Here is a 13,750-nt window from a genome sequence, read left to right as displayed (position 1 = left end):
GAATTTTTAAAATTATTTTCATTATTTCAAAAAGTCCAACAGACTATGCTTTTCCAAAATAAAATTGCATGATTTAACTGCAGAAAAGTAGAAAAAAGAAAAAGTGTAAGCTTCAGAAAGTTATAAAAGCAAAAACAAATGGTTTATAGAGTAAATTTTTAACTATTTCTCTCTAAGGAACTGTGAGTGTACACTTTTTTCCTGAGATTCCATTGTAAATTAAATTTATTCCCAAGAGACTAGCAATTGTCTGTTTTCTCTTTCAACAACACCACTGTTCAATCCATATGGTAAATTATGAACATGCCAAAGACATAAAATTTTAACTTTAGAAAATAGGAAATAGATTTAAGTGCTCAAAGAGCAAAATACTTGCACTGTGAAAATCTCCTACTTATGAAAATTGGCCTTTTTTTTAGAAAAGAGAAAATCATTCCTTTTGAGTTTTTCTTTAAACACATGATCTCACCCAGAGAGAGATCTTTATATTTAAGTTCATCTTTAAGTTAAAGACAATTTAATTCTATAGTGTTACCTGAAGACTAATGATATCTGCATCGCAGTTAACAATTTCTTCCATAATTCCCTTTTTCCTGTATTCCCAGTTTAATGCCCAGGATGGGCAATAGCCATATAGCTGCCGGGTAGCGTATTTATCACATAAAACATTGTAACACATAACCGTGAATGATGCTAAGAAGTAGGAGAAAAAAACACAGGGGAGAAAATTAGGCAACTTTTTCAAAATCAGTATCATGTATATCTGCATAGGCATGCACATTAACCCCAAATGTCACTATAAAAGAGCCAAAGGGAGAAATATGATTAACTTTTTTAAGTTTTGCTTTAAACATGACCTCTCCTGTAATTATTTTCTTAGGTTCACCTTTAATATAAAGACAATTTTATTTCTATAGTATTATCTCACAACCACCGAAATCCACTGTACCAATGTTTAATAGTCTAGAATCAGATCTTTAGGGTTGATTTTTAAAAATATTTTAATAAAAAATTTTAATTCAGAATATTGTTTACATGTAATTTGCTTAGAAAAATCTTATGTAAAAGAAACAAGAGTAAATTTTAGTTTCGTTCTAATTAGAGGGCTCCAATTTCATTATGTATTATTAAAATAGTCATACTTAGTACTTCAAACTAAGCTCTTACTGCCCTTGCTATCAACCACTCTTGAGCCAGAAGAGTATGAACAGGACTACTGAAGTTAAAGAGTTTTTTCCCAAATGTTCCTTTCTGAAATCAAATTCTCATTTTAAAAGTCCCTGGATTATAAAAGGCCTAACATTGTGACTGAAAGAACTCTAACAATCTATAGAAGATGGTTTATACCCTTGCTATTCATAAATCTCAGAAGCATGAGTGATCGCACAGAAACTTTTAAGCGCAAAGTATCCAGCCCTATTCACACCTACTGAGCAGGAACTGCAGTTCTCCTGGGATTCAAATACATGTCTATGTTAAAATCTGAAAAACCCTGATTTTTATCAGTAATTCTCCATCTCACATATCTACTAGAATCACCATATAGCACTTTTACTTTAAAAAATAAAAAGCATCTGATATCAAAGCTATAAACGCATGTAATAGGCACACATGATTAAGAATCATCTATTTCAGCATAATGTAAGGAATCCAAGATGAAATAACATCTGATTGAAGTTGGTTCCACTTGAGATGATGGTAAAGATATAAGGCTACTCAGTTCAATAGTCTAATTCTTGGTGAGTCTGATTAGTAAGCACTTTGGAAGTTGGGGGTGGGGGTGTCTAAATTTCAGTTTGATTTGTATTTTGTGGTTATTTATTTTGGAAATGATCCAGACCATTTCCATGCTACCACAATGATAAGCAGTGAGTTTACCACACTCTTGATTTAAAATATCCTTAGGAGGGGCTGGGAAAGTGGCTCAATGGTAGAGTGCTTGCCTTGCATGCACGAGGCCCTGGGTTCAATTCCTCAGTACCACATAAGCAGAAAAGCCGGAAGTGGTGCCATGGCTCAAGTGGTAGAGCACTAGCCTTGAGCTGAAGAGCTGAGGGACAGAGACCAGAGTTCAGGCTCCAAGATTGACCAAAAAAAAAAAAAGAAAGAAAGAAAGAAAGAAAGAGAGAAAAAAAGAGAGAGAAAGAGAGAAAGAAAGAGAGAAAGAAAGAAAGAAAGAAAGAAAGAAAGAAAGAAAGAAAGAAAGAAAGAAAGAAAGAAAGAAAGAAAGAGAGAGAAAGAAAGAGAGAAAGAAAGAAAGAGAGAGAGAGAAAGAGAGAGAGAGAAAGAGAAAGAGAGAAAGAGAGAGAGAGAAAGAAAAGAAAGAAAGAAAGAAAGAGAGAAAGAAAGAGAGAGAGAGAGAAAGAAAGAAAGAAAGAAAAAGAAGAGGAAAGAAAGAAATCCTTAGGAAGAGGTTAAAAAAAATTTAAAGAAAGAAACCTTTGTGAAGTGAGATTTTATAGAAAAGGCCAGAGATTACTATTTCTATATTATCAACAAAATTCTGTCAGTGGAATGCTTACAATTTTTAAACAGAAGTGAAAATTAGTTATGTGGCTATTATCACTACTCTTTTATACTTTCTTTGTTGTGCCTTTCTTTTTCACTATTGACACATGAATCTTATATAACTTACTATTATAGTTATTTGGATAGAAATTATTCTTAATAATCATTAGTTGTTCTATATATCCCCCCTACATGTCAGAATTAAAAGCTGCTAGGTGCCAGTGGCTCAAGCATATAATCCTAGCTACTCAGGAGGATGAGATTTGAGGACAGTGGTTTGAAGCCAGCCCAGTCAGCAAAGTCCATAACACTCATCTCCAATTAACCCCCAGAAAACTGGTGCTAGCCTTGAGCAAAAGAGCTCAGGGACAGTGCCCAGGCCCTGAGTTCAAGCCCCATGACCAAAAAAAAAAAAAAAAAAAAACCACCTAAAAAGCCAATTTAATAGTTAACAATCAAGAGTCTACACAGAGAAGTATCATGCGTATTAACAAAATCCACACTATTTTTTCAGTAAAGAAAACTGGAAGAATATATTGAGAATTCAGCCAACCAGTAAAAACTAGTTTCTGCTTAATAGAAATGTAGTTAAGCAATTAGTAAAGTATTTCTTCTAGATTATGTCCATTCACATTCAAAACAAGATTACTTTGAAGAACTAGAAAATGGAGTTTTAGGTCAGAATGTGAGTAATCACCAGAAAAAAAGCTAAGAACAAACTAAGTCCACAGAATTCAAGCCTTTGCTGAAAACCTTAGGAAAATAATTCAATCATCTATGTTTATATAACAGAATTATTAGAGATAACATTGATACAGTGACTCTTGTAAGGCTGTACTCTATGGTTCAACAATCTGGTCATTTTAAACTTATACCACTGGAAGACACAAAACTGTATTTCACGTATTCAATATTTCCTTGCATAATTAAAAAAACAGAAACATAACCACGAAGGAGTTGCATATCCTATATTTCCTAATACTAAAATAAACATTCTGATCTGAATCCTCGTAACTTTTTTTTAAGCCAAAAGCGTTTAAGTTGAAGGGCCTAATATTGTTTCAAATGTACAAATAAATAAATGTACCTATTCTGTGACTTACTCTTTAGATATACTGGACTATATCCAGATTGCTCAAATAACTCCCCTTATACCTATTTACAATCCTGTTGCCAATTTCATTGATTTATCATTGTTAGGCTATCTTTCAGGAAAGATAAAATATTTCACGGATTTAAATTTTTAAGAAATTCTATTATTCATTTGTTCTTAAGCTACCTTTTGGGGAATTTTAACAGATGTCAAACAATGTAAAAGCTACACATTACTTGTACATAGGCCTATCAATGAGGATCTAATTCTATCGATTAGTATTTTGAAATACAACTATTCATAAAGGGTAAAATGAAGCACTGCTAGAGATTACAAATTCCACACAGTATTTCAAGTATATCTGAAAAAAGTCAAGGAAGATTGAAGAAATAGTACCTGATGGCAGAATTTGGTCTCGTTCTTTTAATGCAATCCATGGCCTCGGAGGAAGCTGCTCTGGATGAACTAAAAAAGAATTTGTAAACATAACATGATTTCAGGTGTTTCTTTTTTTTTTTTTGCCAGTCATGGGGCCCGAGCTCTAGGCCTGGGCGCTGTCCCTCAGCTCTTCAGCTCAAGGCTAGCACTCTACCACTTGAGCCACAGCACCACTTCTGGCTTTTTCTGCTTATGTGGTGCTGAGGAATCGAACCCAGGGCCTCATGCAAGGCAAGCACTCTACCACTGAGTCACCTTCCCAGCTCCGATTTCAGGTGTTTCTAAAGTCAGTATCAGTTAATTATGTCAAATATTTACATCAACTATTTCTAGTTGGCTGTTATGGTTAACACACTGAAAAATTCATTGCTGAGATTTAAGTGAAGTGAAGATGAGGTATGCAGAGAACATAAATCAATACTGGAAAAAGGACATTAGAAAACTCATTAATAGTATTTCTATTTGAAAGTATAAACGTTCCAATTTTAAAACCATAAGTAAAATCTTAGGTCTTAATTACCTAGTAAAAGATCCAGCATTGCTCTCTGCTGGGAAAGCAATGCCATGTGAAATTCAAATATAATAAATTCCAACATTCAATCACACACACACACTTTCATTTCCCGCTCTTACTTTCACTGTTCTAAGATGGTAATGTAACTCAGGAGGTCAGAGTAGAACTTTATTACACAGAAAAATAATGACACTTGTCAAACATTAATTGCTCAAACATAGTGTGAATACCATAGAAATAAATGCCACCCAACAAGCCCATGAAAGAAAATTTCCTTTTACCTTCCTTTGAGCAATCTTCACAATTATAGACATTAGAGGCTAAGAAATGTATTTCTTTATAAGAACCCTCCCACCCCAAATCCATCCCAAAGCAGCCAAGATCTTACAAAGTCTCACTTTACTAACAATTTTGGCACTCCAAAATGCTAGCTGTACTATGCTTTATTTAGCAACCATATTTTCCTTTTGTTAATAAAATGTTTTTTATTATCTTTAGCAACCAGTAGAATGAATACTGCTTTACATGTCCTACACATCTTGCCAGGAGAGCCATGAATGTTATAACAAACAGATCACCTAGCTGGTTTAATATATGCAGTCCTAGAAAATAATCATGCCAGCAAGCAGGCCATGGAAATCCTAAATAAAGAGTAAACAAAAAATTCTAGCCATGAGGATCCTTACTAGCAAAATCAACCAAAGCAAATACGGGAACATATCTACTTTTTAAGTAGGGAGGTCAGGTATGGCCAGTGCCTTATTGGCCACATCTTGTCTTCATGGCGGGGGATGGTGACTCCCCCCTTTCAGGTGATAAGCATACCCCAGAGACAGGGGTGAACACTTGATGATAGGTTGATGGACCTGTCAGTCCAGTGCCTGGAACTAGGGATTTCCTGTGACCCTGTCCCCTGCCCAGACTCTATAGCATAGGCACCATTGTTCTATGCCACGTGTCTCCATGTTCACTTCCTGTGTCCTGTCTCCTTGTTTGTCTCCAGTCATCATGGCATCCCAATTCTGCTTCTCATTGCTGAATTGGTTTGTTGGTATTGTTTCTGTTTGTTCTTTCTTTCCTCTCTGGCCTGTTTCCTGGCTGTGTTAAGTGTATTTGGGGGCTGCAGGCCTTTGTTACAATGGGCTGCTTGTAGATGTGGCTTCTCTGATAATTTACAACAGTTTATGAAACATGTTCAGATCACAGCTCATATAATTTATAAAATAATGTAACATGAAAAACAGAATGCTGTATGGGTATAGTTTAACACCCAAGCCAGAAAGTCTGAAGTTGAATCACCAAGTCTGGAGACCATTGGTAGTCACTTAAAATATATACGTAAAAAAATGCAGATTCCAAGTTAGGGTTATATTTCTTAACCCTAATTTCCACCATCTTCAAGTAATTTAATAACTATACATCTTTGAGATTAAGAGTAATTGAATCTTGGCATCAGACCTAGAAATTGTCTGTAAATGAATATCCTGTGAATTACAAAATTCCCAATTTCCTACTGTAGGTTCTTATAAAGATTAAATTAGAAAGTTCCCAACATGTTGCTTAGTAAATAGAAAGCACTGAATGTTTAATTTTTTTCCAAATTCCACTACCATGATAAAAGTGGAAACACCAAGCACATAAGTAGTTATAAAACCTATGGGTCAGTGTGGTGGTATACTCCTATAATCCCAGTTAATCAGGAGATGGAGGATCATAGTTTAAAGCCAGTCTTGGCAACAGTTTGAAAAAGTCTCATCTCAACAAACTGGGCATTGTGGTTCATGAATACTCACACTCCCAATACACAGGAAGGCATAAGCAGGATTGTACCTCAAAACTGGCCCTAAGCAAAGAGCAATACTTTATCTGAAAATCAACCGGGGGTGGAAAAAAAAAAGGCCAGGGAACCTGACTCAAGAAGTAGAGCACAAGCCGGGCACTGGTGGCTCATGCCTGTAATCCTAGCTACTCAGGAGGCTGAGATCTGAGGATCATGGTTCAAAGCCAGCCCGGGCAGGAGAGACCGTGAGACTCCTATCTCCAATAAACCACCAGAAAACCGGAAGTGGCGCTGTAGCTCAAGTGGTAGAGCGCTCGCCTTGAGCTGAAGAGCTGAAGGACAGCGCCCAGGCCCAGAGTTCAAGCCCCACGACCGACAAAAAAAAAAAAAAAAAAAAAAGAAGTAGAGCACAGGCCTTGAAAGCAGTAGAGTGCCTACTTAGCAAGTCCAAGGCCCTTAGTTCAAAACTCCCACCAAAAGAAAAAAAGCAACCTGTGATATGTTAACCTGAAATACCATCTGTCAAGTTTAATGTTTGATCTTTAAACATTACCTGCAAGATTGTCAAGCATGAAGTTCAGCAGCTTTCGGGTTCCATCTGGGTCCTGGTATAAATTGGCAATATCCTGTGATAAAGGATTGCCTAAAAAGAAAGATAATAAAACATGTAAGACACTGTGACACAAAACATTCAATTTTTAATTGAATTCTACTATATTTAATCCGTTAATTAAGAAAATGAGATTAAAGAAATATTCTTTTAAGGCAGTCATAAAAAAATAACTTAAAAAGTTATTTCTTTCCAGGTTACACTGTCATATTACAATCTTAAAATCTGGAATTGTAATATACACAGGAATATACACATACACAAACATAATGTACATAAATACATACATACATATTAATTGTAGTCAACTCTAAAGTAACCGTATAGGTTCTCAATCTTTGAAAACATTTTTATTAAATGAGTCTAAAATCTCTGTATGAGAAAAAATAGTGACTTTATAAAAAAAATAAGAATTCTCAGAATATTCATATTACTTATGGGAGAAAGTGAAAAAAGAATGTGTTACCAAGATCAATTAGTCAAGCATGGAAATAAGAATTCTGTTATGACAGAGATCAGGAATGTCAGGATATTATTAAAACAGATCTGTCAAAGAGCAAAAACAAGCCACCACTTACAGACTACATATTCCCATAAGAAATAAAAAAAATATTCAACTAAAACAAGCATGCTAGTCTCACATTCAAATTTGAGAGAACAAAAACCTTCCAGAAATGAAGTTTCCAACTGTTGAACCTTCAATGGCTTACACACCTACCAAACTAGCCATGTTAGAAAGATACCTGGAACCCTCAAGGTATTACTGGTAAAATGTAAAATGAAATGACTATAAGTCTCGTTGGCAGTTTTCAGTTAACTTGAAAATGGGAAAAAGAAACACTCTGGAATGAAATTTTCTCTAGGTGATGGATTCACAAGTATAGTCAAATAAAGCTTGATACTTAAATACTTGGCCATTTAAAAAATATGTAACTATAACTTAAGCACCAGGGAGGGAAAAATCCATGAATGAGTTAGGCAGTAGACTGGACACAACTGAAAAGAAAAGAAGGTAACAGGGAAAAAACATTAAGGAATTTATCATTCAAAATATATCACTATGTCAAGAGGATAAAAAAAAAAAACATTAAACAGCAGATAGAGTTTAAAATAAGAACTTAATATTCCTGAAATTAGAGTTCAAAAACAAAGAAAACTTCTGTTTCCTGTTTTGATTTATAAAGAACTTGAAAGTTATTACTTCTGTCCCCATCATTTTAGTCACAAACAAATGGTGCTCCAAAACATTAAATAACATTCTCCTTAAGAAGTCCTACTCTCTTAAGCTGGGTGCTGGTGGCTCATGCCTGTAATCCTAGCTACTCACGAGGCTGAGATCTGAGGATCACAGTTCAAAGCCAGCCTGGGCAGGAAAGTCCATGAGACTCTTATCTCCAATAAACCATTAGAAAACTGGAAGTGGTGCTGTGGCTCAAGTGGTAGAGTGCTTGCCTTGAGCTGAAGAGCACAGGGACAGCGCCCAAGCCCAGAGTTCAAGCCCCAGGACTGACCAAAAAAAAAAAAAAAAAAAAGAAGTCCTACTCTCAAGGGAAACTATCAGATCTAGAGAAAAAAAAAAATTATTCCACCCAAGCCCTTCTACCTTTCAACACTGATGAAAAAATATCCAAGTCAGGCTCACTAAAACCCTGAAATCGAATTCATAAAACTCTTCCTCTCCCTCCTCACCTTCAAGAGTGTGCCTGTGTAACAGTTATTACTGTTATATACATATACACAAATATATATAATAATTGATAGTCATTTATTTATATATACAACTGTAAGCCCCAAACTTTATTTAAAGAGTCATAAGAAACACCTAAAGACAGTTGAAGAGGCAAAACAGAAACAGCTGATAAAATTTTATCCTCATACAAGCACAGTGGATTTGAGGAGTTTTCTCTAGGTTCAAACTGGGAGCCTCAAACTCCTAAGTAGCTATGATTACAGCTATAACTACTAGATGGCCAGCTGAAGGCCCTGTTTGATTCATGGCACCATCAAAAATAAAAATAAAAAGGAAAAATACTATGTTATTTTTGGTGCACATGAATACTATCCAAGACAGACCATATTCAATGAAAGAGCACAAAGTAAAAATAACAAATTTACAGGAAATGAAACCACAGAAAGCACTTTCCAGGCAAAATAAAACTGGAAACCAACAACAACAACAAAAACTCTCAAATAGTCTAAAATCAAACATCTCAGGTATAAAGAATACATGGGTCATAAAGAAATCACTGGAGAATTTTAAATGTTTAAATTTAAATGAAAACAAAATGTATAGGATAGAGCAATATAAATGTGGAGGGGATTAGGGGGAGAATTTATACCATCCAATGTTACTATTAGAGTGAAATGTATCTAAAATGAATGATAAAGTTTTCACATTAAAAACATGTTTAAAAAAAAAAAAAAGCTGGGCATACAGGTAGCTCAAACCTGTAATCCTAGCTACTCCTAGGCTAAATTCTGAGAATCTTGGTTTAAAATTGGCCAGTATAGACAAATACAAAATACCCTTATCCCTAATAACTAGCAAAAAGCCAGAAGTTAAAGTGTGGTTAAAGTGTCTGCATGGGAAAAAGAAAAGAAGAAAAAAACAAAAAAAGCCAAACAAGAGGCTAACACCCTGACTTCAAAGCCCAAGCTTGAACAACAAACATCTTTGAGTGAGAGAAAAGAGGAGAAAGCGAAAAAGAGACACACAGAGAGAGCATCAAGAGTTGTAGCATAGGAGGCTGGGAAGGTGGCTCAGTGGTAGAGCGCTTGCCTTGCATGCTCAAGGCCCTCAGCACCACATACGAAAAAAGAAAAAAGCCGGAAGTGGCTCTGTGGCTCAAGTGGTAGAGCGCTAGCCTTGAGCTGAAGAGCTGAGGGACAGCGCCCAGGCCCAGAGTTCAGGCCCCATGACTGGACCCCAAAAAAAAAAAAAAAAAAAAAAAGTTGTAGCATATACCTGTAATCCAAGGTTATACCTGTAATCCAAGGTAACTTGGTAAGTGAGGGCGGGAGAATTTAAGTTCAATGCCAGCCCAGGCAAAGATAAGAGGTGACAAATGAAATAGGACTATGAGGAAAGCTCAAATGGTAGGAAACTTACCTAGCATATGTAAATGAAATTTTAAACAACAAAAAAGAAGCAATAGATTGTTACTAAATTCCAAAGGTGATACATTTGAAAAATGGGCAATAAAACAGATAAATACCTCTGACTAGAAGAAAAAAAAAAAAACAACAAATTACTTGTGTCAAGAATGAAAAAAAGGGTCGGGTGCTGGTGGCTCATGCCTGTAATCCTAGCTACTCAGGAGGCTGAGATCTGAGGATCACAGTTCAAAGCCAGCCTGGGCAGGAAAGTCCAAGAGACTATTATCTCCAACAAACTACTAGAAAACCGGAAGTGGTGCTGTGGCTCAAGCAGTAGAATGCTCGCCTTGAGCTGAAGAGCACAGGGACAGGGCTGGGAAGGTAGCTCAGTGGTAGAGGCATGAGGCCCTAGGTTCGATTCTTCAACACCACATAAGCAAAAAGAAAAAAGCTGGAAGTGGTACTGTGGCTCAAGTGGTAGAGCACTAGCCTTGAGCTGAAGAGCTGAGGGACAGCGCCCAGGCCCAGAGTTCAGACCCCACTACCAGACACCACCCCCCCCCCAAAAAAAAGAGCACAAGTACAACACTCAGGCCCAGAGTTCAAGCCCCACGACCAACAAAAAAAAAAAAAAAAAAAAAGAATGAAAAAATGGGGCTGGAAAGGTGGCTCAGTGGTAGAGCGCTTGCATTGCATGCACGAGGCCCTGGGTTCAATTCCTCAGCACCACATAAGCAGAAAAAGCCCGAAGTGGTGCCGTGGCTTATGTGGTATAACACTAGCCTTGAGCTGAAGAGCTCAGGGACAGAGAGCCCAGGCCCAGAGTTCAGGCCCCACGATGAGGGGGGAAAAAAAATGTAAAAAAAGAAGAGATGAGCAGGGAGGGTGATAGAGGATATAAAACTTGATTAGAATACAGTGCAAATGTGTGAAGATGTAACAAAGAACCCCCCCACCATACCTGATATAAACCAATACAAAATGAAAAAAGCCTACCTAGAGATGTTAAAAGATAAAGTATTCAGAAAACTTTAGTCCCATAAATTCAACAACCTAGAAAAATGGACAAATTTGTTGAAATTCAGAAAATATCAAAGCTCACATAAGAAAAACTGGGTATCAGGACAAGATGGCAGATTAGAAAACTTTCTCTCTGTGATTCCATAAATGAGAAAAGTCAAGATAACAAAGGAAAAAGAGAAAGGCTAAACAGAAGAAAGTAGGAAACAAGCCCACAACTTCAAACCCCACTGGTAGGGAGCTAAAGCCACACTAGAAGCAAACCAGGCAGCTCTGTGACAACAGAACAGCAGTCCCAGCCACAGCACAAACTCACGGTTCTCACAACTCCCCTAAAACCCAGTGGGGAATCTGTTCTGACAGTGACTCTGCTGGTGGTGTGACATTCATTTTGTCATTTCCTGCATCTTGGAGTGCTTTAGCCAAGTGACCTCTTAAAATGCAGGCCTCTGAGAATGAGATAATCCCAGGACCTCAAAACAAAGAACAATCAAAAGGCAGGGAGAAGAGGGACTCCATTAATATGTCACGGAGGAAGACACAATCAAGGCAAGAGCAGTGTTGGACACAGACCCACAGAAGTTGGGCTCTGAAAGGTGCAGGATCAGTAGCCCTACCCTTCTATGGCCAAAAGTGATCTTTACTATCTGAGGATTACTTCAGAAACATGAGAGCTAAGGTCAGAGTCTGAGACCAGTGGATTGTTCAGCCTTCAAAGCTGCCTCCCAACTAACTGCATGTGGTTTGCTGCCCAGCAGAACTAAGTACTCTGAGTCCAGTTCCCATACATGGCTCTATTTTCTCAGCCTTCTTCCTACAAAGTGGTTGGTTTATTGCTAGGCAGGATGTGAAGGTTCTTAGACCAACAGGCCAAGTGTAAGATTCCTTCTGTTTTCGCCTCCAGTGGACATCCCAGCCTATCTACTTCTCCCTACTCTCCAAAACTTACTAGGGGGACACCCCTAGGCTTGAACATTTGCAGTTCCTAGGTACACAAAGGAGGAGGGGTGCTCTCAACCAAGTGGGAACCTGCTTAGGCTGCTGTAGTCAGCAGCAGCTCCCTGTACACAAAGAAAAGAAAATCCTAAAGCAAAGTAGCCCTGAAGCTGACAACTAACTGAGCTGGCCTTTAGTGTGAAAACAGCAGCCGTCAGTTGGCTGTAGCAACTACAATCAACTCCAGTTACTACTCACTACCCGGTACCACCTAGCATATTTGAATATTTAAGACTGTGAGAAACAATACTTTTTCTTTCTTTTAAAGGGTGGGTGATGCTAGAATTTGAACTCAGGACTTAGACTTGCTAGGCAAGAAATCTACCAATTGAGCCATGGCTCCAGCCTCTGGTTATTTTGGGGATATTGACTACATTCCTATTTATGCTCTACACCTATCTAGGAATGACATACATAGACCTCAGGTCCACCCTTTTGGTTACTGCACAAGGGGGAAGGGTGTCTCACTTTTTGCCCAGTCTGTCCTCAAATTTCAAATTCCCAATCTCCACTTCCTAAGTCATTGGGATTTACAGGCATGGAATACTATACTAGGCTCTTCACATTTTTTTAAACATGTTTCCATATTTAGGGTTTGTTGGGGGGTTTTTTGCTTCCATTTTTACTCTATCTTATTTTTATTTCACTTTATTTTTATATTTTTAAAACTATTTTATCTTTTAAAGTACTTAACAATATTGTGGGGCATTTTTAGGTGCTCAGTAAATAGGAGTTTTCTAAACAAGGTTAAAAAATACTTTATCTTTACCTTTATGTAATTTTATTTATCCATTTTTGAAGGTTTTATTTTCCCCTTGCAATTTTCTTTCCCTGTTTCTCATATTCTTTACTTACTATTTAATTCTACATATGTCCTCCCTTTCTGTGCTTCCTCTCTATTTCAATCACTTATAATGATGCTAACAATACAAGTCCCTGGACTTGAACCCCAGTACTACAATATAAATCATTTATTTTTATTACTTTTATTGTAATTTTTCTGTTCCAGTACTAGGGCTTGAAATCAGGGTCTAGCATTCTTGCTTAGCTGTTTTGCTAAAGACGGGCTCAAGACTACCTCCACTTCCAGCCTTTGGTGGTTAGAGATACCAGTCTGGACTTTTATAACTCAGGCTGCCTTTGAACAGGGAGTCTCAGAACTCAGCCTTCTGATAGGTTTACAGGTGAGAGACACAGATAACCAGCTTATTTTTTTTTTAACTCCAATTTTTTTTTAACTTCGATTTTTCTTTTCTAGATTTGTGGTATAATACTTGGCTTTAATTAACTCTCAATGGCTTCTTTATCTTGTTTTCTCCTCTCTCTATGGTCCAAGGATTGAGTCTTTAAGAAATACTGGTCACTGCCGGGTGCTGGTGGCTCACACCTGTAATCCTAGCTACTCAGGAGTCTCATATCTGAGGATCAAAGTTCAAAACCAGTCCAGGCAGGAAAGTCTGAGACTCTTATCTACAAATAACCACCAGAAAACTGGAAATGGCACTGTGGCTCAAGTGGTAGAGCGCATGCCTCGTGCTGAAGAGCTGAGGGACAGCACTCAGGCCCAGAGTTCAAGCCCCACGACCACAAAAAAAAAAGAAAGAAAGAAAAGAAATACTGCTAAGAAGACCCTCCAACAAAAATGGAAGGAATATTGATACTAACAGATGAAAACATGGCAACTTTAGAAACATC

At 37.3% G+C, this 13,750-nt stretch overlaps 1 protein-coding gene across 3 annotated transcripts in view; it reads right to left on the bottom strand.

The window, feature by feature from the left end:
* Cnot6l (CCR4-NOT transcription complex subunit 6 like) overlaps positions 1–13,750 on the bottom strand; it is a 92,019-nt gene that overhangs the window by 29,275 nt on the left and 48,994 nt on the right. For all 3 annotated transcript variants that reach the window (XM_070012559.1, XM_070012558.1, XM_070012557.1), the window contains exons 5-7: positions 6,887–6,976; positions 3,998–4,066; positions 536–693 (exon numbers count right to left, since the gene is read on the bottom strand). In XM_070012559.1, the coding sequence (XP_069868660.1) occupies positions 536–693; positions 3,998–4,066; positions 6,887–6,976 (317 nt within the window). The remainder of the gene's footprint in view (positions 1–535; positions 694–3,997; positions 4,067–6,886; positions 6,977–13,750) is intronic.

This window comes from Dipodomys merriami, unplaced genomic scaffold, assembly GCF_024711535.1.
Source record: "Dipodomys merriami isolate MVZ:Mamm:240054 unplaced genomic scaffold, mDipMer1.0.p SCAF_9, whole genome shotgun sequence".
Taxonomy (NCBI): domain Eukaryota; kingdom Metazoa; phylum Chordata; class Mammalia; order Rodentia; family Heteromyidae; genus Dipodomys; species Dipodomys merriami.
The sequence above is the reverse complement of the archived record's forward strand: the minus strand, read 5'-3'. Positions and strand labels throughout refer to the sequence as shown.